This window comes from Hoplias malabaricus, chromosome 1 (genome assembly GCF_029633855.1).
Source record: "Hoplias malabaricus isolate fHopMal1 chromosome 1, fHopMal1.hap1, whole genome shotgun sequence".
Classification (NCBI taxonomy): domain Eukaryota; kingdom Metazoa; phylum Chordata; class Actinopteri; order Characiformes; family Erythrinidae; genus Hoplias; species Hoplias malabaricus.
The window spans coordinates 72,759,601-72,784,867 of record NC_089800.1 but is presented as its reverse complement, the minus strand read 5'-3'; the positions used below and the strand labels follow the sequence as shown (position 1 = coordinate 72,784,867).

Below are 25,267 nucleotides of genomic sequence, written 5' to 3'. Positions count from 1 at the left end.
GTGAAGTGAAAGATATCATCTTCTCACAGATATGATGATATATTATGAAATGAGGATAATATTACAATTATGTTTTACAATTACAGAAAATGAAGTGGGAGATATAGCAGAACAATTTTAATACATTATTTATTTACTTGTTAATTCATTCAAGCAAACCTGATGTTATGGTTACACTTTTTAGCACACAAAGCAATTTCTTCTTTTGTAGTTTACGTTCATGTTAATTCATATATTTCCGCTTCGTTTCATCTATTAAGACTCATGACCACTAGACACAGAGACACACACACGCGGATGCAGGCACAAACACACACTTTAAACTTCAATCGATTTCAGGCTTGCTTCAGATATCTTAGTTATGAAACTGAACAACTTTATATTCCAGAGACGGAGCAAAAAATAACTAAATAAAATGCATATACAACTTTTTGTTTATGTAACTAATTTTACGTTTTAAGGCTATACCTTTAACAGTGTATAGCGATAACTGTACTTACACAGCAAAAGTCCACATATCATTGTGTTAATCCATGTACAGAAGGAGTTTGTTCCATTTATTATTTCTTAGCTTTAACATCCAAGTTATCAATATTTTCTACAGTGAGATTTAAAACTCAGTTGATCCCTCTTCTTCATTGTTTCTTTTTCATGCAAATTGATTACTAATGAGTTTAGGATGTCAACTTTGGCCCTGAGTAAAAAAAAAAAAAAAAGAGGAAAAAAAATTATGTTTAATATTTGGTTATTTCAAAGAATCACAAGCTTAGAGAAACTGAATGTTTAAAAGGAAAGAAGTAGTGTTGTTCTGTTGAGATATTATCACATTGTTCAATAGATTATTACCTGTGTTTATTGTTATAAATGTAATTATGAATAAAAAATTAGATTTTTTTTAATTGTTTGACATACTGTATTGTTAAAAGTTTTTTTTACTAATTTTTTAAAGGTATGTTGGAGAAACCTAAATAAATGAAGACAGACAAACACACACATACACAAACACACAATCTTGTATCTGTGAATTGTGAGGACATTACACAAATTTCCATTCACTCTGTGGAGTCTTACCATTAACTTTTCCACAGCTACTACTAGTTTAACACTAACACTAACCTTTAAAGAAACTTAAGTCAAATTTAAACCAAGCATTAACCTTAAATTGTAATTATTTCCATTATGAGGACCAACCAGTGGAGCCTACACGAAAGACCCCCAATGTGAGTAGTGTTTGGTCCCCACAATGTGATGTATACATGGCACAAGCGCAAACACACGCGCACACACAAGCAGACAGGCGCGCGCAAACACTCTCTCTCTCACACACACACACACACACACTGTAAACTTCAGCAACATCCTCAGGCTTGCTTCGGATATCTTCCTGTGATTCATTTATGAAGATGCACAAATGTAGATTTCTGCGACCTGAAATGTTCAGCGAAATGTAGCATATACAACTAGACGATGTACAACTGTATTTAATAATTAAATTAATCAGGTTGCCTAGCTGCAGCATATAGGAAATCGTATTAGTTAGTACAAAGGTTTATGACATGAGAATAATTAAAGCACGTTATATTTAATTTAAACTTACATTGATGTACGACCTGCCAGCCTCTACAAGCTCAAGGAGTGCACACATTGGTGTTTTCACTTTTGTTAAAGAAGCATGTTGTTTGACTGAATGAGTATTGATATTAATTTTAGCAGCAGCAGAATTTTATTATTATTTATGTAACAACTTTCGGTGCTGCTTTCTTTCTCTTCATTCCTGTGTTACCCTTAAGAATAAAGCCTTACAAAAATGCTGTTATTGTGCTACTTCACCTTCTACTCCTCCTTCTTCTTTGCCCTGTCTGCTACTTGCAAATGTAAATATAATATATTTTTAAATATATACAATATATTTGTAACCATTTTCGTACAGTTATCGAACAGATATCACTTGTCGTATACTTGTATTAGTCACAAAATTAAATCTCTAATGAACATCGACGGGTAAGAATCTGAAACTAAGGCGAATGGAAATAGTATCGGAATTTTATATCAGTATCTTACGTCACAATGCAATAAATTCTCCAGGTTCCTTTCAGTTTCTTTAAAGCTCTATGCTTTTCAAGACCAAATGAAATGCATGGACTTAATACAGATGACTGCGCTTCTGCGGAGTTCAGATAAATGGACATTGCGCCGGTGTATATCTTTCTCTATAACACGACTGGGCAATCTTAATAAAAATATAAGCAATGTAAATTCACCAAATAACAACACAGACATGATGCACACATTTTTATTTATTAGCAGTGCCAATAGAGGCAGTGTTTTTCTCTACATATAAGGCAAAGAGCCCCTCTTTTAGACACATTTCCTTTATTCTTTTAATGTGTTTTCCACTCTACCTGCACAACAATGACGCCTTTGGGGAAACATGCGAGTGGAACTTGTAAACACATGGAAAAACAAAACCTAAATGACGCTGCACTCCATTATTCGCCCAAAATAAAGTTTACTAACTTGGAAAAGAGGTTGAAGAAGGCGTCTTTACTTTCGTTCCTGTGCACAGAAAATAAAAGATGTTAGCCAAGGGAGTCAATTCAGCTGTGAATTTGGAGAAAACTTTTCTTCAAATAATCTGCTTTAGAAACGAAATATTTGAGTTACCAACAAGGATTATAATATTAATAATAAAATATTTTTTTATCCCAAGTATATTATTATTTTAACTGATACATTTGGTAGGATACAAAGTATTATACACGTAACAAAATTGCATTGTAAAATGACTACAGTCAACACCCGTGTGAAATGATACAGTTAATAATCTCATTAACTGGTCAAAAGGTTGAGCTGTGATCTACTGTGGGGACGCGCTTGGGCTGGCTGACGTTTTGCAGAATGAGACTAAGGTGAGCGAACAAATTTTGCGGCTAAATAATCAACGCGATCAACATTTTTTATAATACATTTTTTAAATTAAAAAAACACCTTATAATAATAATGTTATTTTCTCAAGAAGTGACCCAATATTTATCTGACACGACTACTGTGTGAACAAGAAGAAATTAATGATGTGGGGGGGGGGGGGGGTGAAAACTTTAACTTGTGGCGTGTGTCTAGTTCTTGTAAAAATGCGAGAAATACACAACAGAAGGGTAGCACAGTTCTGTCCATCTGTTTAACTGCAACAAATGGGGAGAATATAGTTCAGAGAAAAGTAGGTTAGTGCTTGCTTGGTGCCCGACGAACGTGGAATACCCTAACTGCGTAAAAGTAACAAAAAACATTTATAATTTGTCAAGATATCATCACATGTTGCTTGATGATAAATTATTTTAAAAAATAATAATAAACACACGTTATACCTTACGTTTGGGTTAGGTAAGTGGTTTTTATTATTATCATTATTATTATTATTATTAATGTACAGCAGTGCAAAATCCCTGAAGCGTATTCATAATTTGCAAAAATCGCACAAATCTTTAGAAGACCTTTTAATATCCCTTTCAAAACATTTGCACTGGATTGGAAGCTCGGTCAAATTCTTTGACAGTGAGAGAATGCGCCGAAGCTTTAGCGATTTGTTTTAACGTGGCTGCGTCTAAGTTGTCTTTTCGCCTTAGATGCGCGCTCACTGGCGACCAACAGGAGGAAAGTGTGGTAAGTTTTGACTTTGCAAAGTCCGACAGAAAGTGAACACAAGTGGAGTTTGATAAGAAACTGACACGGGCTATGCTTTATAGAATAAGACGAGGATTAATACAACGGTATGTTTTTATCAAAACTACGTGACGCATATGAATGGAGCTGACCAACTAGATTTATTTCCGTATATTTATATATTCTCCGACATGTGATCACCGAATGTCCTTTAAGTGGATTATGAATGTAAAATACAGATTTGTGTTTTACAAACAGGGATATAAATTTGATAACAAGCAAGCCCACGTGATTCTGAGCACGATACAGAAAGCAGTAGTGGAGTTGACCAAAATCCAAGTAACGTACTTAAATTACCCATCGTCGCTTCGCTGGTGCCTTTGTTGTTGACTGACGGTCTTGGTCCACGGCGGTGAACATCAGTGTTTTGTATCGCTCCAAATCCAGCGCACTGTTCTTATTGGTAGGTGAGAGCATTACATCACGCTGATTATGACGCGCCGTCTTCCTGCTTCCTTCAGCTGCGTCTTAAAGTGAATCTTGGTGGTGCGAGCGCGCGCTCCGGCCTCTCTCTGCTGCTCGTCGCACAGGCGGTCAATTTTCTTCTTGAGAGAGGAGCGGCGCACAAGAGCTCTCTCTCTCTCTCTCTCTCTCTCTCTCTCTCACACACACACACACACACACACACACACACACACACAGAGAGCGCTCCCTTATCCTTAGAAATTACAATATTCATCACGGGGCGAACAGCCCTCTATTTTCCGTTACACTTTTGCAAAGACGCTCAATTCGCTCTCATCTTCAGAGTAAGTAACCTTGTTCTCGCACAGCTTTTTCTCTCTCTCGTACGGACACACACGCGCGCGCGCACACACACACACACACGCGCCCGTTCACACTCTCTCTCTCTCTCTCTCCCCCTCTCTCTCTCTCTCTCTCTCTCTCTCTCTCTCTCTCTCACACACACACACACACACACACACACACATTCTGAGCCGATACGTTCAGTTGCAGTATTACTTTTTATGAGTTGCGAGGTAGTCTACTGCATTTCCTCAGCCAGTTTTACTTGGTTAAGGACGTCTACGAACTCACAATGATTAGGATTTTAAACGCACTCTGAAGACATTTATTAAGAGTGTTCTGTCGCTTCCACATGGACTTTACGTTTACCTTTCAAAGCCTGCAAGTAAGTACTCAACCATCTTTGATGGCTCTTCTGTATTCGCGTGTAATGTTGTTTGTTGAGATGTAGACAATTCAGTGTTCACCTTGTGCATGGATGCGCTTGCTCGGTCTCTGCATTTTTAACCGATCCCTTGCAGTTCCGTGGCAGTTTCTTCGGCACTTCGCTCCGAGAGCGAAGCGCAAACATTGTCGAAAAAAACTTCAAGTTGCCTTTTAGTTGTTAGTAGTGGTAACATTAGGTGTCCCGTTACGCGTGTGTTTACTTCTGTTGTTAGCGTTCGTTTATTGACAAAACGTGGCCATCGTTAATACGCAGCGTTCCGTTACGTTGTGGGTTAATAATAGCGTTGTACAATTTCTACGTTTAAAGTTTCTCTTTCTTGTGTTTCCAAGGGGAATTAGAAATGCCTATCTCTGTTGTCAGTTTAGCTGTCAATCTCCTGAGAAATATCCAGCTGAGAAACTCGTGTTTCTAAAATAATTCATAGTTCATTAATACTTTTATAACTGGTGTCACACGCTACATTACTTTCAAGTTTGAGGAGCTTCCATCAGCCAGCGTCTAGTTTCACGATGTCTTTTTCAGTTGAGAAAAGTTCTAACAGGAGAAACACAGGCGTTTGGTGGCAATGGCAGACTTAATAGTTTGTACTCAATTTGACAAATTAATTGAGAATAATTACACAAGTGTCAGGTGCTTTCTTTGTGGATGTTAGTAAGCTTCCTACATATTTTGATATGTCTTGTTTTCGTGTAGATGTTTGTTGGCCCGTTTTCTTAGTTTTTTCTATCCACTGTGGTACAATCATTATTTTCCAGGGAATAAAGGTGCATTCTCCTTGTTTTATATCAGTTCCTCCAAATATAATTTTGCTATTAGTGTGGTTTTAAAGGCTCTCCCTTTATTCATTCAAGATTTTCAAGTAATGTTATTCCATTTAACATTATATTACACTTTACTTACTTTTTAAAAATCCTGTAATAATACATTTTGCTGAATTTGATCATAATAACATTGTTGAGATCTAGTTAAAGAAACTTATTCATTAGGGGTGTTTTTTCCTTGACCAGGCTCTCAAGGTTCTCGAGCTATGTCCAGCTGACAGGCTATAAAGATGTCACAGTAAGAGTTCCAGTGATGCCTGACCATGACAGCACGGCTCTCTTAAGTAGACAAACCAAGAGAAGAAGAGTTGACATTGGAGTGAAAAGGACTATAGGGACAGCATCAGTGGCATTTGCCCGATCAAAAGAAAGCATTTTCGGTGTCATGAATCCCCACGGATCTGAGCAAGATGTCGAGTGTTCAGTTGTGCAGCACACAGACAGCGAGAAGTCCAATGTGCTCCGCAAGTTGCTGAAGAGGGCAAACTCGTACGAAGATGCGATGATGCCCTTTCCCGGGGCCACTATCATCTCCCAGCTGCTAAAAAACAACTTAACCAAAAACGGAATCAGTGAGCCCAACTTCCAGAGCAGTGGCCTCTCCAGCACTGGCTCAGAGATTCACCATGAAGATGTGTGCAGCACTTCATCACGAGGCAGCCCTCAGGAGTGCCTGTCCCCTTTCAGCAGACCCTCCATGGCCCAGTTTGACATTGACCGACTGACAGACGAGCATCTGAGGGCGAAACGTGCCCGGGTGGAAAACATCATTCGTGGGATGAGCCACTCTCCCAACGTCCCGCTCCGCACAGGTGACAACGAGCATGAGGGGGCACCCCAACCTCCAAGTCCTCGTGAGGGTTACAGAGAAAACAAGCGAAAGCAGAAACTGCCCCAGCAGCAGCAGAGCTTCCAGCATCTTGTCTCGGCTCGTAAAGAGCAGAAGCACGAAGAGCGCCGGCAACTCAAACTGCAGCTGGAGGACATGCAGAAACAGCTCCGGCAGCTACAGGAGAAGTTCTATCAGATATACGACAGCACAGACTCTGAAAATGATGAAGACGGGAACCTCTCAGAGGATAGCATGCGTTCTGATGGAATAGACAACCGCGTTCCTGATTCAGCTCCAGACCGCTCAGACAATGAAATGTCTGACCTGGATCCAGGACATTTCTTGGACCGAGCCCGAGCGCTCATTCGTGAGCAGACCATGGTGACGGAGGGAGATAAGCCCAAGCAGGATGGCGCCCGTGGAAAGGGATCCACATCCGTGCATTCGGAGGGGAAACAGTTAGCAGAGACACTAAAACAAGAGCTGAACACTGCCATGTCCCAGGTAGTGGACACAGTGGTAAAGGTCTTTGCAAGGCCCCCACGCCCACTACCTCAGGTCTTTCCCCCTGTGCAGACGCCCCCAGACAGATTTGCCGTCAACGGTGAGAGCCCAAACTTTCACACCACTAACCAGCGTTTGCAGTGCTTTGGCGATGTCATCATTCCTAATCCGCTTGACTCTTTTGGCAACATGCAAATGCCCAACTTAAATGACCAAACAGAGGCCCTTCCTTTAGTGGTGAAAAAGAACTCCACGGACCCGGCTGGTCCTCTGCCTACACCCGGAGGTCACCATCACCCTGCTTTGCACCCATCACCGTTATCCACAACCATGGCCTTCAGCCCTCCCTCGTTCCGGCATCCCTTTCCTCTCCCTCTTATGGGTTACCCTTTCCAAAGCCCCATAGGTGGACCCACTGGGCCATATCCAGGCAAGGACAGATCTTCTCCTGAATCCTTGGACCTCTCTAGAGAGACCTCGGGCCTACGAACCAAGATGTCATCCAACCACCTCAATCACCATCGTTCCCTTTCACCGACACACCCAGGAAACCCTGAAGGCCTTACCCTATCACTCATCAAGTCTGAATGCGGTGACCTTCAAGATATGTCTGACATCTCCCCATATTCAGGAAGTACAATATCCTTTCAAACAAAGAATTGATTCTTAAAGCTTGTTTAATTATGTTTCATATAAGCAAGATACAAGGGGCATGCATGATGGGATTAGTGCAATTTATCTCAGTTAATTGCTACTATTTTGAATAGTTTAAACTAGGACTCTGCCATTTTTGCCATTTAAGCATACACTATAGGAAAAAGGCCCCGCGCTGGTGAAGATAACCTCCCATCTTCTGTCCTCACACTATCACAGAGAGACTCACAATGAAACCCCCCTCTTTCATCACAGGGCATGCAAGACTTTGTACATAAACGCTCAAAGCAAATCATATTTCAAAGCCAGGAAGTAAAGGGACAAGTGGGATCCTTCACTGAGAAGCATTAGCTGCTTGTATTTAGAAAGGCAGAAAAAAAGGTTCTGTGTATGGGGGGGGCATTTAAGTTCAGAACACTTTGTCCTTGTTTATGATAAAGTAATATAAAACTAGGGAAATCAGTGCAATGTGCTGTAAAACGACACCAAACAATTTCTCACTGTTTTATTGTCAATTAAACGTGTTAGAGAATATCTGATTGTCTTATTCCTTATAATAATAAAGAGCTTGCTGTAGTCGGAAGCACTTCCAGCGCTAATAGCTGTTGCCTGGCAGCAGATCTTTTCTTTTCATCTGTCTCTCTCTCTCTCTAACCCCTCTCGTTTTTTTTTTTGGTGTGAACAGGTGTTTGCAGGTAGCTGTTTATCTTTCATCCCCTTCCCTCTTTACAACCTTTTGCCGAAAAGCCACTAGATGTATTACAAGCTTTAAAAAAGATCGTCTAAAGATCAGACATAAATGACAGCGCAAGATGTGCTTTTTCAATTAATCAGTTTTCAAAAATAAATGTAATATACTTCGTAGATTTAACGTTATTGCTTAGATATGCCATGAATCATGATGTAGTACAGGTTCTTAGATTTGATGTAATTACGGATGAGTGATGTAGTTACATAGTGTTAGTTGTCCCGAAATGTATGAAACTATACTACATACAATTGCTAATGATTCAGATGGTTCTCCTTGCTACATGAGCATTTTACAAGCAAATAAAGTGTCTATAATTCTGCCCAATAAACACGTGCACCTGCACACTTGTGCTCTTTACAGCAATGTCTCAATATTTGCAAAATAGGATGTTTAATCAAATATTAAATTTTATTCAAATTCTAAGAGTAACAGGCAGCCAATTGTCGTCAGCCGTGGACAGAATGATCTTCCTTGTCACGCGCCCTCTTTGCATCTCAAGAAAAATAGCCTTGTTCAGTTTCCCTCCGGCATTTGCATATAGAGAGACCAAACAGCTCTGGCATGGTACGCCTGTAAGACACAGGGGGTGTGTGTGTGGGGGGGTGTGGGGTTATTGAAAGCAGTTTGCATGTCTAATGTAGCAGACAGAGCTGAGGTCCTCCGTTGTCCTAAAGACATCAGCTCTTTTTTTTTCTTTTTTAATTAAGCTGAAGCTACAAACTTAAAAGTCGCTTACAGAAGCAACACTTCAGCATGTATTGAAATAGACTCAAGTGGATAATCTATTATTTTGTGTTCTGTTAATGTTGATATTGTATTTTGTGTATTGTTTCTTTCTTTTTTCTTCTTTTTTTTAAGTATTACAGTCTTTGATTTACCTAAAGTTCACGCTGCCACAATTTTAAAGGCAATTTCTTGTTGCTAATCTTTTATATTGCAGAGCAGATGTCTGACATTAATTTATGGATCTATCAAAAGCCTATGTTTTTCTCCCTGTCTTTCCTTACACCTGGCATCTGGATCAAATTTCAATAGTTATTGTCTCTCTTTCATAAAACACAGTGAATCCACAACAAAGTTCAAACAGACTGATGGTGCACAGCATCTATGTCACCGCTGTTTATGTAGTATCCCATGAGGCTATAAACCACACTCGCTCTCTTTTACTCCCCTCTCCTACAATTCTTCATATTCATGTTTGCATTATTTCCTTGACTGACCTTGACTATAGCCGGCTTGTTTTACACAGAGTGGAGCGGTGTTTACTTGATCTGTTTTGTCATTGCGCATATTTTCGTCTCCTAGAAACAGCTGTATTTTTCTTGGAAGAGAGGTTTCCGTGTAGGAAATGGGCATTAGGTGAGTCAGCCCCATCAAGTCATGCTCATATATTGTTCCAGGACGTAAGCGCTTACATCTGTTTTAGAGAAGTGTTCAAATGACACTTTTTGTAACAAATATATTTTACTTTGAAAGTTTTCTTTAGTGTAGGTGGTGACTTACCAAGAAATATGATTGCATTGTATTGCTAGTGGGGTGCTCATCTGAGCTCTTTAAGGGCCATTTTCAGCCATTTAAATAGGGCATTTCAGTGTTATTAATGGAAAAAAAAGTTATTTGCTAGTCCTTTTTCTGGCTAATCCAATCCTCCTACTATTCTTTGCAAGAGACCTTCATTCAGTGAGCTGCCTTGCGTTCTCTGAGCTTCTGAATAAGCCCAGAGATCCTTAAAACTTTCACTTACTCCTCCTCTGTCACTTACTCTCTCTTTTTTCACTGCTGCTATTTGCTGTATGCGTTATGACAGATGGCACAAGAGAGAGGCTAATGCTCTTTTAGTCTCCCCTATCAGCCTGATGGAGGTCACACAGGGCTCTATTCCTACCCTAGCTTTCCTAGCACAGTGTGCATGGCATCATTGTAGGGCCACTGAAACACAAATAGCGTTCATCTGAATACTTATTAATCAAAAATCAATTTCTATGAATTTTTATGGCTATAGTAGCAAACAAAATTATATTCAGTCATATTAATCAACGGCTGCCTATATAATTTGTCAGCTTGATTCTTAGTAATCAACCAGACGCAGCAATATAAAAGTAAAAATCCTCTCCAGGATTTCATTCCACCCACCTGGCTTCTCTAATCCTCTCAAACCACCCTTAGAGGTTGAAACAAATTTCTGGGAAGGATTTGTACTCTCTGAAGCTGAATTTGCTACCTCTTTTCTTCCTGCCTTTCTGGACCCAAATGAGCCATCTCTGAGCTTATGAACTCACTCGAAGATGCCACAGTGGGAAATTAGTGCCCACTCTCTGTACTGCAGGGAGAAGGGGGGGTAGGTCTCTGCTGGGCGAGCCACTTAATTGACCTTGCAGGGGCCCATTGATTTAGCCCCACATGCATCTTCATTTTTGATAAATTATAAAGCCGTTAATTTGCAGAGGAAATGGCATGGCCAGTCTGCGGCACAGATGTGGCTAAAGCCGGTCTAACTGGCAGTATGGGGGCCATGCCAGGAGGCTGTGGGGGGAGGGGCCTGGGGTGGAAGGCTTGGGATTGGTTTTGGGCAAACTGAAATGGGGAGATGGCTCTGGTTAGCCATGGCTTCTCCTGGGACTTCACTCAGTAGCCTTCTGTTTACCAATCTAGAGGGCAATGCCACCTCCAGATAAATAGACTTTTCATTGGGCTACGCAGGCATTTATTGGACAGCAAAGCTGAGTATATTGACTGGGACACTTTTAGAATCTACAGAAACACTTTAATAAACTAGTCAGAAAGGGGAAGTTGTTAGGGCTAGGCTGTGATCTATGGCTTTGGATATGTAAGAAGAAAGACAAGAATGTATTTTGAGGCTTGTTTTATTATATAGTTAGTACCGTATTATTTACCATCCATGTATTGTAAAGCACTATATAGGTAAAGAAATATATTTATAATTATGTTTTTTTTATTATTATTTGTGTATGATTATTTTACTTTTTTCAGGTGCACACACACACACACACACATATATATATATATATATATATATATATATGAAAAATATGTATCTCCAAAAATAGTAAATTTACTGATTTTAAAATATTTTATTATTTTTTAGGCATTTCTCCAACTACAAATTGACAAAAATAGAGATACATATTTTTTCACTGGACAATAATGATATGTATTAATTTTTAATGTCAATTGAAATCTAAATTCATTTTTAAAACTTTCCTTGACCTCCCATTTCTGCAAATTCAAGAAGGACTTTCTCCTAACCACTTGAAGAAAGCAAAGCTGATGTTCTTTTACACACGCTATCCCAGTTCCAACATGCTGAAGATGTTCTTCTCGGATGTGAAGGTGAGCCTGTCTCCGACAATTAACCACATGTTGTGAATAGTGGCACTGCCACACTAGCCCAGATGGGTCCTAAACAGACGGCCAACTCCCTCTCTCACACGCACTCACTTTCTCTCTCTTCCAATTCAAATAACTGGCCTTAATCTTCTGGAGATAGACAGAATTTCAGAGTTTAACCTAAAGGCCTACTTCCTCTTTCTGTGGCTTTTGCTTAAAAACAGCTCATGAAAAAAAAATCACTACCCTGCATTATTTTTAATAGATATCTGGGTGATGTGAAGTATGTCCACCTACGAATTCCCAGAGGATTCCCAGTTCCCACCCATGTCTCCTAACTGTCCCTGTTGGATGGAATAGCAAGGAGGGTAGGGGATGATGAGCTATGATGAAGCTGAAAGGGTTGGAGAAAAAAAAAACATGCGAGTGAAAGTGGGTGCAACAAACAAACTAGAACACAACAACACTAACAAAACAATGGTGTCTCTTATTTACAACTTAATTTGTTGTTGATGCATCGTACAGTGAGCAGATGAGGGGGGGGGGGGTAGTGGATAATGTGACAGATTTAGGCCACATTATTCAAATGAGAAAAGGAGGGTCCTCTCACTCCCAGCTGGCCCTGTCCTGGGTCTGTGACGACCACATCATCTTGACTAGTGTCTACTGTTCTATTAAATCCAGTAGCCACTAGAGCAGGTAACACTTCTCAGCAGTCAAGAGAACATCCTGAAACATATGCTATCACTTAGTAAGTAGATGTAAATTGATTACATGGATTTTGAAGTAGTTATTTAATTACGTTGTGTTTTTAGACAAGGTCACGTCCCTTTTAATACTCTACATGAAATTAATCTGAAACCAGGTCAGGATGCTGGGAACATTTTTTTCATTGGTACACTAGGACAGAGGAACAATAGGGGGCACATATTTTCTGGATCAAAAAGTGTGTATGTTAGAGAATTAAGTATAAATTACCGACAAATTTTAGTGGATTTTCCTTCTGAAAGCTATGGGAATAACTAATTAAATAGATGTTTTCACCACAGTGAAAGGATCTGGATTGAAAATAATGACTGTGGGAAATAGGTTAATTTGAACTTAGGAATTATTTTTAATGGGAAATCAAAAACGCCTCTCATTTGGAACATAATTGCTAAAGAAATATAAACATAAATTAGGCATCAGCTCTCCGTTTTGATTTCATTAATTCTTTATTTTACTAACCAAATAAATCTAAAAAATATTTTAAACTGTTATGGCTGCATTCAAATAAATAGAATGATAACTGAAATGTTCAAAATTTATGCCAAGCATTCTTTATTTATTTCTAATAGTTAAAAATAACTGTGCAACGTTAAACTTAGCAATAACAAGTTAAACTTAGAAATAACAATAAACTTAGCAATAACAAGTTAAAAATTGTTCTGACCACGATCCATTTTTTTTTTTTTTTTTGTAAACATGTGTAAATCTTAATATGGTACGTTTACAACTTGTATTTTCTAATCTTTGCGAAAGGTAGTGAAGCAAATATTGAAAGATCATGTTAAAAAAAAAGTGTAAAAATAATTTTTTTTATTATTTCCTACAGCTGAATTAACAACCTGCCAGGCACCGTTAACAGATGAATATCAGATAACATACTGGGGCATTTGGAGTGTACTGTAGAACCTGACTTTTCCCACATTCAAGTTAAGAGCACATGCCTTAAGTGGTGGTTCCAATGGTGGTGGTGGAGTAGGAGGGGTAGAGCCCCCATATTAATAGCATCTAAAACAAGCCTGCGAGGTGGATGTGAAAGCCTTTATTGTTCATGGCTAACAGAGGAAACGTGCAGAGTGACGGGTCAAATCTTCCCCCCCCGTGACTCAGAGAAAGGGATCTCTATTGCTAGAGGAGTAATCTTTCACACGCCTGTGAAACACACACACCTACATGCACCAAGGCTCTATGAGACACAGATCGAACAGTCTTGTGTGACTGTGTGAGTATTTGTACCAAAAATAAAACAACAAATGTTAATCTTGACAAGCAACTTTCCTCTGCCAGGGATATTCTCTCCAACAAACGTACTGCGTGGGTCTAGCGTAACCTACTGCTTTTTGTTTTGTCCAGTGTTTACAAAGTTCTGACCTCAAAAGTCTCTGCGAGAAATGTTAAGAACGTGTTTTTTCACACTATATCAGCACTTCTGAAAATGTAATTTAGTGTAAAGGTGTAATTTGTAAAAACATCAAGGCATGTCAGACTACACCAGAGTGTCTGAAAACCCCTCAGACTCCAGGGGGTTAAGAGAGGGCTAGGAACTAGAGTGGCCCTGTTTGTTTGACATAAGCAGATGACACAATCCTTAATTGCTGACTTGTCACGTTCCAGCAATGTGGCCCTTTTGTCTGCCGAATCTCTGGTATTTCTATTCGGCAACAATGCTCTTTAAATCTCCTTTTATACCACGCTGGCGAACAATGTCATGTGGACTTACTTTTCTGTGCTCACCATTATGTCATCCGCTGGCCATTCTAGAAAAAAAAATCCTCCCTCTTTTGCCTTTCATTCCTTTTCTCTGCAAGCTTCGCTCATATGAGACAATGTCTTATGACAATAGAAAGGCCTAATCTCCATGTCAAAGCAAATTTCATTCCCCAGTGAGCAGCCTCCTATCATTTTGTACTGTTTTATTTCTTATTCTAAAAGAATTAAGACAAGAGGGGTTTTGGGGTGGGGGGCGTGTATGTTGTCACAGGAGCCAATGTTTTAGTGTCTGAAATTTTGTAAAGTGGTTGTTTACTGTGCAGATAGAGTGGAAAATTTATATCACAGTATATTTCTTACATTTTACTGGATATGATATAATTCCTGTATCAATATGAACAATATAATGGACAAAAATATATCTGCCATGGACAAACAAGAAACATGACATCACGGTCTAACATAAACCTCTTAGTTTTTTAATAAACTAACTTTAAAATTGAGTGCTTTGAACTGACGTTAGCGTCCTGTAATGTATGTCAGTCAATGGCAGATGCTGTAAATATTTTGGTTGAATTATTGAAAATTATAATCTTATTGAAACATTTCATACTGCAATATATACTGATGTTGAATTATTGTTCAGCCCTACATTCAAAGTCAAATCAGGAGATCCCAAAATAATACATTCAGTGAAAGAAATACAGAGAAAGGAATGATCAAAAAAACAGACGCAGAGTGAAAGACAGCACAAGAGCTGTTTATCTGATGTCACCCTGTGACATCTTTTCCTCTATTGCTTCTATGGTGTTTAATAAACGGAAAATGTCACTTCTGTATAGGTTAAGTACATGTTTGAACTTCTGCAGACAGGGCATTTAAATGATGACTTAATCATTTTCTGGTCAATTATGTGTGAGAAATCCTCACAGTGGTAGTGTAATTATACACATGACCCGGCCTTTTGGGGGGAAGCTATCAGTTCACTGTAGTTTCAGTCTCTCCCTCTGACTGAGCCCCCCACTACGAATTCCCATCCACTTCATTATCTTAAATTTGAGAGCAAAGAGGCAAGTTTCTACATAATAATTACACCTACCCACACTGAGAGTGACTTCCTCCTCTCTCTCTCTCTCTCTCTCTCTCTCTCTCTCGCTCTCTCTCTCTCTCTCTCTCTCTCTCTCTCTCTCTCTCTCTCTCTCGCTCTGTCTCACTCTCTCAATCTTTTCTGCCTCCTAAATTATCATCTAAACACAGGTCTATAAGTGTCTTCATCAGTACAAACAGATAACAGTTCACTGTTAGATTCAGTTTTTTGTGATTAATGCTCTCAGGAGAAGGGGCGTGAAATGGAAGCCAACCGAGGGCTTGATGATCACACATAATAACTAAAAGCAGCCAAATGGTACAGATTGCAAACTACATCTACTATCTACCTTGTAACACCACCTTACTGATGTTCAGTTTGATACTGTAGCCCATCTGTTGCCTTGCATAAGCTTTGCTAGCTGACACCTTCAGTCTTGTGTAGGTGGCATGGGTCTGATAACTGAGCCACACATAGCCTTTCTTTTTTTTTTTTTCTGTCATTGGTAAACTTAAAAAAAAATGCAAATCATGCTGTATCATCATTGCACAGTGGTACAACAAAATTTGCACTCCACAACACATTACTAGCAATGAACCCAGAGAGAGAGAGACAGAGAGAGAGGTGGGCAGCCTGGGTAATGGTTCAATGTGTTATAGCATGTCACTGATGTATATAGTAATAGATTTAATATATAGTATATATTAAAAAATCGAATATCCAGAAAGCCACAGCTAAACACATATCTGTACATACACATCCCTTCTCTCCAGCAACACAGTTAACTTGTTGCAAGGTTTATACTTAATTTTATTTGTACCATTTCACTCTTTGCATGGATATTATTAGTGCTTGTGGTGGGGGGCAGCCCTAGGGCATATCAGAATTAACTGAGCTACTTGATATGGAAATTTGCTGTCATTGCTTTACAGGCTGTTGACATAATTATAATTTCAACCACTCAGCCCTGAACTGTTTGCATTTGTGCACAACAGCAAGTATCTGTGCCGATTTTGCAAGTCTCTGTCAAAAAACCTGACTACTTTGTCACAGCTGAAGGCATATTTGCTTACTATCATCCTCAAGGACAGTATGAAGCGAACGCATTTATAGAAACAAACTTCTTATAAATGTTGCATGTAAAAACTGTAATACTGGAGGAACTATGAAGAAGTTGTGATTTTTTTATTTAGAAATTGTAATGAATAATTGATATGTGAGGGGATTTTTTTATAAAAAGAAAACATAAATTCAATAATTAAAAAAATGTCACATGTAAAATATTTAACAGATTTAAGCTCTGGAATTTCAAATGTTTCTATTACATTGGCCTCTTATTGTCTTCTGTGTAATCTTTAAACAAAATATCTCTCTTCTCTCCTTAAAGTTCAATCGCTGCATCACCTCTCAGTTGATCAAGTGGTTTAGCAATTTCCGTGAGTTCTACTACATCCAGATGGAGAAGTTTGCTCGGCAGGCCATCAATGACGGTGTGACTGGAGCAGAGGAACTGACAGTCAGTCGAGACTGTGAGCTCTACCGTGCTCTTAACATGCACTACAACAAGGCCAACGACTTTGAGGTGAGATTTTGTAAATCTAGAACACTTAAGTAATGTAATATAAGTTTGATTTAAATACGCATCATGCAAAATTAATTGAGTAATCTTCAATACGTAATTAACCATGCTCTAAACTCTTCATAATTTGCCTATTGCTTTCTCGCCCACCCAGCTTTTCTCCTTTCCGCCCTGAGATAAAAAGTACTAAAGTTAGACTTTATTTTAAATGAAAAAGAGCCATTTGTCTGTCTGATGAGAGAAGAACAGTGCTTGTCAAATCTCATTTGCCATGTTCCCATTTAATACGGTTAGTACCACATGATGTTACATGATTATGTAAAAGTAAAATAAAATGTGTATTAAATTATATATTTTAAATAATATTATATATTATAAATAGTTTAAAATATATTTATTTATGATTATTAATCAGAGTGTAATCTCTTTAAAACTGTTAAAATACAAATATGACCTGTTGTTTACCTAACTGTTAAAAAAGTTCGTAAAAATCATAAAACGAACATGAATTTAGTCATTTCACATGTTACGATACACAACATTACCAATAAAACCTAAACTGTCACTCTGTTGGTGGTTAATTTATTAAAAGCAGTTGCAAAAACTTATTAACAAATATGTGAAGCTGACAGTCATAATGCTGACTTATGGAGAAGATGAAATAACGTATGTTTGCAACAAATTTGAAGTTTAACAGTATCAATGGTTGTCGGTTCGCAATTTGGCAACAACTCATCACTGTTGCCCTATTAGGTGTAAATGGTTATTAACGACTTTCAAGGAGTTTTTCAACCTAATTAATAAGAATTCATTAACAGATAAATGTAGTCTTTTTCTAAAGTTGTACCAATAATAATATTAAAACTCTCATTACCTCATTATTTAAATGAATATGATAAAATAGCCCAGCCCATACGATTCTGCTGTTTCATTTTGTGTAAGACAAAGGAAACCTAAAGTTTATTAGGATAGCTGATATAAAGTAATGCACTCGTTATAAAGGAAACCAGGAAATCATTTAGGGGAATGAATTCCATATTTCCATAAATAAATGTGAGATTTGCATGGCTAGGAAAGAAAGAGAATGGTGCCATGAATAAGACTGTTGTTGTAAGAGAAGCTGAAGTCAGGGAGAAACTGATTTGCATAGTAGGAGCAGGACAGGTGTGCAGCACATCTATATCAACGATCACTGGATACTTATTTTGAACATGAAAAAAAAAATTATATTTAAAGCAAACAAACACACACACACCATTGCCTTATTTATTTATTTATTTATTTATTTATTTACCCTTTGGCTAGCCTTTTTCCACACTACATTGTCCAACGGTTCACTTAAACAGTTCACTTTTCTTTTTTTTTCTGCTAGATGTCCTCTATGTGTCATGACCAAGGCATGAAACAAGCCAAATCAGCAAGTCACACTTTATAACACATTTAGCATATCATAGCAATCAAAGCTGGATTTTGGTAGATCCAACTGAAAGAGTATGTCCTCTATTTTGCTGATCGTTTCTTGTTAATTCAGTTTATCATTGTGCACTGATGCATTTCCTTTTCCACTGAGACTTCTTTGTAGCTGCTGTTTCTTTCATATTCTTTTTCGTTCACTTTCCTTCTGCTCTTTTTTTTTCTTTCATCCTCTTCAAATTGTTTCTCCCCCTCCCTCTGCCCTTTCTCCTCTTTTCCCCATTACAAACTTTTTAATGACATAATTGCTGCATTTCTCATGGTGGAATGAGCAGAGGCCGCAATTAAAGGAGCTCTGTTAATTGCCTTGCCTGCTCTCATGTTGCACACTCTGTGCTTGCCTTTTTCTTTCAAGTTCAGCTGTTTATCCATTGCTACCCCCTTTTTTCCTTGATACAGTCCCAGTATACAACATTTTCACTCATTATTCTCACTCATGTACAAGTCTGACAGAGTAATAAATGAATAGAGTTAAGGCTTAATGGTTAAGGGCTTTAAAAATATCATAAAGAGATTCTCAAAAACTTAAAACCGAATTGCTAACTGTAGATTGTCACATGTGCAAGACCTGTCAGATAATGTGGCAATACGATTTGTATATTTATATGGTGTAACTGTTTGCCGGTTTTAAAAATAACAGTTGTAAATGTATTAAAAAACAATAATAATAGTTATAAAAGTATAAATACACTACACTTATGATAGTATTTATCGAAATCACCATCTTTAAATTGCCTAAAACAAAACTCACACGTACTTTTGGATATAAAAGTACAGAACAAATATATGCACATAATTTTGCAGAGCTTTTTGCCTTGATGGAACTAACAAATGGAGTGACAAATATATTCTTTGCACATTTAAAAGACTACATTTTTAGGCTGTTTTTTTTTGTACACCTTGTAGCATCAATTTTAATATTCATTGTTAAGAGTCATACATCTAAGTCAAACACTTTTTACAAGCAGCCAATATCTTATAATGAGAAAGAAGAAACTGAAATGTAGTATTCCTATATTGAATAGTGAGACTGCTTGATAGAGCGAACACCTGTTTAATCTTGCAACACAGTTTGGCATTGTTAGTCAAAGTGGTGTTTCCTTGCCAGACGACTGTGGTCCCTGGTTCTCAGGAGCAGCCTTAACACTTACTGTATCACATCACAAGCGCCATTCAAGAGCTCTGAAGGGGTGGGGTCCCTAGGCCCCACTGGGATAAGGAGACATTTTTATGACAGCTCTGGGAGGATCTCATCTTTCACCTGCAAAATAGTTCAAGGCTTTTCTGTCAAAGCCCCTTGAGTCTACACGAAGCCCGGCCTAAATCCCCCCCTTTTCGTTTTTCCCCCTCCTTTCCGCACATGGCTAGTCTGAGTAGAGTGTATAGAAGAGGCTAAGTCTCTTTCTCTCTTTCTTTCTCTGTCTCTGTGATCTCTGAGTCCTTTTGAAAGAGTGTTGGTGGCTGTATCTCCACAGCAGATGAACACAGAAGTCCTTTGACTTCAAGAGCTCTCATCCTTGTGTCTTCGGGCTATCAGGTGTCCACACATTTACGCATTGACCATTTACTTGCTCTGTTTTCATGTTGAAAAAAAGTTTTATGGGGATAATGTCCTCTTGTCTTGCCAGTATTCTTATTTTATCTTAATTCCAGTGTATTCCAAGATGACAAGAAAAAAAGCCAATGAGAAGTTTAATTTCCCTTTTCTCAAAACCACTTTTACATCGCAGTTTCAGAGCCCTGCACATAAATGCAGTTAAGTCTCTGATCAGTGCTACCTTAGCCTAACACAAAAAAGATCAATTATCTAACATCAGTGACAAGTCTCCCCCTCCTCTCCAGGTTTTTCTTTCCTCTTCATTCCTTCATGTCTGCTGCTTCTCTTGTCCGTGCCTGGTGTGACCTACCCCAAAGGCCTTCATTATTAATTGTCCTTTGGAGACAGGGAAAAGTTCAAAGACTTCAGATACTGCCTTCACTTGCCACCATCTATTGTCTGACATTCATCTCCCTTTACCCTTGTTCTGGGAGTGTATTATCCAGGCTGGCTGAAGAGAAAAGGATGTTATCAATAAAGGCATAGAGAGCTACCACTGCGTCTGCCACAGGGGGTGCTGGCCTCTGTGTCTGCTTGTGGCTCTCCCACAGAGGGTTAGTTTTCCATACTTTTTCACCACACTGTGCTAGGCTAGCATGTGCATGAGAAAGTCTGTCATTTCATTAGCTCCTCTTTTGTATCACTCAGTGACGGGCTGAATATTTCCAGCTCTGGGTAGCTTTTCTCCTCATACTTGTGCCACTCATATTGATGGAAAACGATGCCACAAAAATATGACCGAATGTCTAAGCCACTTTGTTAGAGAGATAACGATACTAATATCAACTGATAATTAAACATAATATGTAAGCATCAAGACACTTGGTCTTAAGACATTAAATTGGTGCTCATTGTAGTGCTAAACACCCTGCAGCTGGGATGGCAGCAATTACAATAAGAGTTCTGTAATGACCTCTCGGCCTGTCATGTGATATCAAGAGTCACTCTGGTCAGATGATGCAAACTATTGTCTTTGAGAGCTCTCAGGTCACAATAATTTTCCTTGGACTGGCTGGATACTACAGTATGGTAGAAATTAATTAAGGCTTAATTTAATGACAGAAAAACTAGAATATTCATATATAGTATGGAATTATTCTTTTGTTTAAAAAATTCCAGGAAAAAAAAAGTTTGAAAAATAAAATTCCCTTGAAATTTTATGCAATCCATAAAAACATAAAGGAAACACTTGGCAATGATTTCATTGACTAGCTTGAATGTATTGTGTAAATATGAATCAATTTTGAAGAAGAATAGAAAAAAAAGGTGGGACATGGGCAAAATTTAAATGAAAAGGTTATAGACTATTACATCACTGTGAAACTTTACACAATTAGCAAATGGATATAAAAGGCTTAGTCTTTGCAAGGAAAGATGGGCTTTGGCTCACCACTTTTTGGCAAACTTTGTTAAACAATTGTCAAACAGTTCAAAAGAACATTTTTAAATGCACAATTCTAAATAAATTAGGCCTTTCACCACCTACAGATCATAAAAATTTGAAAAGACTAGAAATTAAGAAAGCTCCATCTACATATGTCAAGACTGGACACCATAAGTGTGATTCTAGAGCTCTCAGACAAGTAGAAACATATTCTGGTTTGTTTAACACTTTTTTGTTTACTACATAATTTCATGTGTTCCTTCCTAGTTTTAATGTCTTCTGTATTCATCAAAAACACTGAATGAGAAGATATCCCAATTTTTTCTTGTTCTGTATATAGAATGAATATTGATATACATAGAATATATTTATATATATATTTCCCAGTGACTATTAACTTGGTGCTGAATCTATATGGTGCAACATGTAGTGTTGCCATCACACAGCTCCAGGGACCCGGAGGTTGTGGGTTCTAGTCCCGATCCGGGTGACTGTCTGTGAGGAGTTTGGTGTGTACTCCCCATGTTCGCGTGGGTTTCCTCCAGGTGCTCCGGTTTCCTTCCACAGTTCAAAAACACACGTTGGTAGGTAAATTGGTGACTCAAAAGTGTCCGAAGGTGTGAGTGAATGTGTGAGTGTATGTGTCGCCCTGTGAAGGACTGGTGTTCCTGTTTACAGACAAAGAATGAATAACTGAATGAATTGTTATGTGAATGTATTTAATGAATAAATATAAATTGTGCACTGCAAAAGAATACTTTCTTATATCGATGCTCATTCCATATATATCAGGGTCCATTTATATATAATTTTTTATTGTTTATTGTTGTTTGATTTGTTGTTTTTTTTCTATTATTAATATAACCCCTTTAAAATTGAATGAAGTTGAGAAGTTGATTCTGTCAACAAAAATTAATTCTTTAAATGTCCCCTGTTTTCCTGTGTTCTCACAGACAAGCATTCCTGAGTTAATGAATAAGTTTTTGGAGTCCATTTCAATTCTTGACTTCTGCTGTCAGTGTCAACAGAATCTACTCAGCCACTCTATTTAATTCAAAATATAGTTTGATTAAGTGCATTCTTACTTTTTTAACCAAAACAATATTAGGGCCTTAGAGAAATGGATGGGAGTCAGGATTATACTGCACTTGCTTTTGCATTCATAAACTGAGACTGAATCATCTCCTACTTGGGAGTCAATCCCAACACCTAGCCGTTTATAGGCTCCCAAAAACTCTTTGGGAGTCGACTCCTAATCAATACTGGAACATATTTTTGTGTGGGCATCATTTGGTGTGTGTCTGTCTGTGTGTGTGTGTTTGTGTTTGTTGGGGGGGGGGGGGGGGGGGTGGGGCACATGGCTCTCTTTTTGTGTGTCTCATTTTTCATTTGCACTTTTTTTGTGTGTTTGGATTTATAGCCCACCACTGGATGGTATCTTTTTATTTTGTTACAGATGTCAGTTTTCTCAAAACAAGCTAAAATGTGTACTCACCTGACCATAGACACATTTCCAAATGCTTTATGGCCACCCTAGTTGAGTTTGGGCTAACAGAACTTTGCAGCTTTTCTTGTATGGCAAACTTTCAGGTTGCATTTCTTGATGCAGCTACAGACTGAGTTGAGTGACAGATTTGTAAGGTTCTCCAGAGCCCATAGGACTATAGATATAACAGAAGCACAGCAGTTTCTCATGCAGTGCTGTCTGAGGGCTCAAAGGTCATGCTCATTCCACATTAGTTTGTTGTCTTTTTCTCTACAAAAAAAAATGCAATTTTGATTAATTGCAATCCTAGATTAATGTCCTTTTTAGTGGACACTCCTTTTATATATTTTATGTTCCCCTGATTATTTTATTGTGTTTCAATGGTATAACAAAAATATTCACTCTTTCTTTTTCTTATTTTGCCTGTCCTTGTCAGCTGTCACATTCTCCAATTGTCTATATTTACCCAATACAATCAAGTTGGTCATCAAAAAAAGTTGGAAATATTTTTAATACTTTCACCAGCTATCAGTTATCAGTTAGGTTCAAAAGAATTAACATATCCCAGATTCCTGTTTTTATTAGATTAAATATATATATAAATTTTCAGGTTTTATTGCAGCCATGTCTTATTAAATTTCTATGTAATTTCTTAGCTTTTTTAAAACTAATTAGAAATTGTCTAGGCAGCAATGTAGCACTGCAGATAGTGTTTATGTAATTATTTACCTGCCAACAGGCAGGAATGATTGTAATTGGTTAAAAAGGAACAAAAATTTTCAAATACCACACCATAAATGAGTAAAGCTCAAAACAAGACAAGAAAGAGTGAATATTTTTGTTATACCATTGAAACACAATACAATAATCAGGGGAACATAAAATGTATAAAAGAAGTGTCCACTAAAAAGGACATTAATCTAGGATTGCAATTAATCAAAATTGCATTTTTTTTTGTAGAGCTCCACCTAGACCCTTGTGTTTGCCTGCTCTGACTGATAGGAAGAAATACATCTGCAATATACTGTACACTTAGTTCTGTTTCATAAATTGTAGAGGTTTTGCAACAGTTTCAGTATTTGTTTTGCTTAAATGGAGGATAATGTAACTCAGTGCCTCTAAAATCTAAGTCGTAAGTTGTAAGTCGCTTTGGATAAAAGCGTCTGCCAAATGCATGAAAGCATAAATGTATAAATGTAAATGTAAAAGCTGCAGAATGCCTGTGAGGCAGATTCTGAGGAAGTACTTTCCTGCACATTTGTGTTATAAATGCTGCCTCTGAGGAAGCTCCGGAAAGTTCTACAATAAAATTCAGCTTCCTCTGAGGCAGAGGAAGTTCCAAAACATTATGAAACAGAAGTCTACAATAACATAAAAGAAATTTATATATAAATATATAAATTAATAAATTTACATTTATTCTTCCAGACACATTTCTGACCGTGACCCTGAACTGGATAAGCTGTTTCAAACAATGAATGAATGAATGAATGTATGTCAGCAGTAATTGGCAGTGTTACTGAGAGCTGAAATGTACTATTCTTTTATATGGTTTATGAATCTTTAGATGTAATTCATTGTACAGTATGGCCTTGACTTACGAGTTTAATTTGTTTAACTGGTTCTATTAAGTGTATTTACCTTGAAGATCAGATGAAGAAGCTGGCGGAGGTGGAGGAGATTGTCGGAGGAGGTTGGGGGAGTTTTTCATTTCGTGCTCTATTGCTTAACTTAACTTATTCGCTATACACTTAATGCTACAATGCTACAAAAAAAACAAAAAAACAAAAAACAGCGATATGACCGAAATGCTTGCACGGCAAGATAACCAAGTGAACTGAACACTCATTGGGGTACCTAGTGGCAGGTGGTGTAAGCTTACTTGCTCATAACTCAGATTTCAGCTCGCATCTTGAAGAAGAAAAGAAGAAGTTGATTCACTCAACTTTTAAAATTGTTTAAATTAGTTAATTAACCAAGAGTCTTGTTACAAAAATTATAATATGAAATTTGAGCCATAATAAATTATGCTACTTTACCTTTGATACTTAAGTACATTTAAAGGCAAATACTTTACTCAAGTTTAGGTCTACAATGAGGACTTTCACCTTGAGTATCTCTACTTTACATACATAATTTGTGTACACTGTCCACCACTGTCTGTCTGTCCCTTGTGTCTGCATGGGTTTCCTCTTGGTGCTCTGGTTTCCTGCCACAGTCCAGAAACATATGCTGACTTGTGGATTAGCTGTGTGATGCTATCTGCGGGTGTGAACGTTTACTTGACTGGGCAAATGTGTATTACCCTGTGGTGGGCTGGCACCCTGTCCACCTGTGTATTCACTGCCTTGCGTCCAGTGA

At 38.0% G+C, this 25,267-nt stretch overlaps 1 protein-coding gene across 1 annotated transcript in view; it reads left to right on the top strand.

Moving 5' to 3' along the window:
• The first annotated feature begins 4,669 nt into the window (after positions 1-4,669).
• The window catches only part of prox1a (prospero homeobox 1a), a 35,077-nt gene continuing 14,479 nt past the window's right edge, over positions 4,670-25,267 (top strand). Inside the window, exons 1-4 of the mRNA XM_066683074.1 lie at positions 4,670-4,852; positions 5,923-7,713; positions 11,723-11,828; positions 16,775-16,969. Coding sequence (XP_066539171.1) covers positions 5,990-7,713; positions 11,723-11,828; positions 16,775-16,969 — 2,025 coding nt within the window. The 5' untranslated portion in view covers positions 4,670-4,852; positions 5,923-5,989. The remainder of the gene's footprint in view (positions 4,853-5,922; positions 7,714-11,722; positions 11,829-16,774; positions 16,970-25,267) is intronic.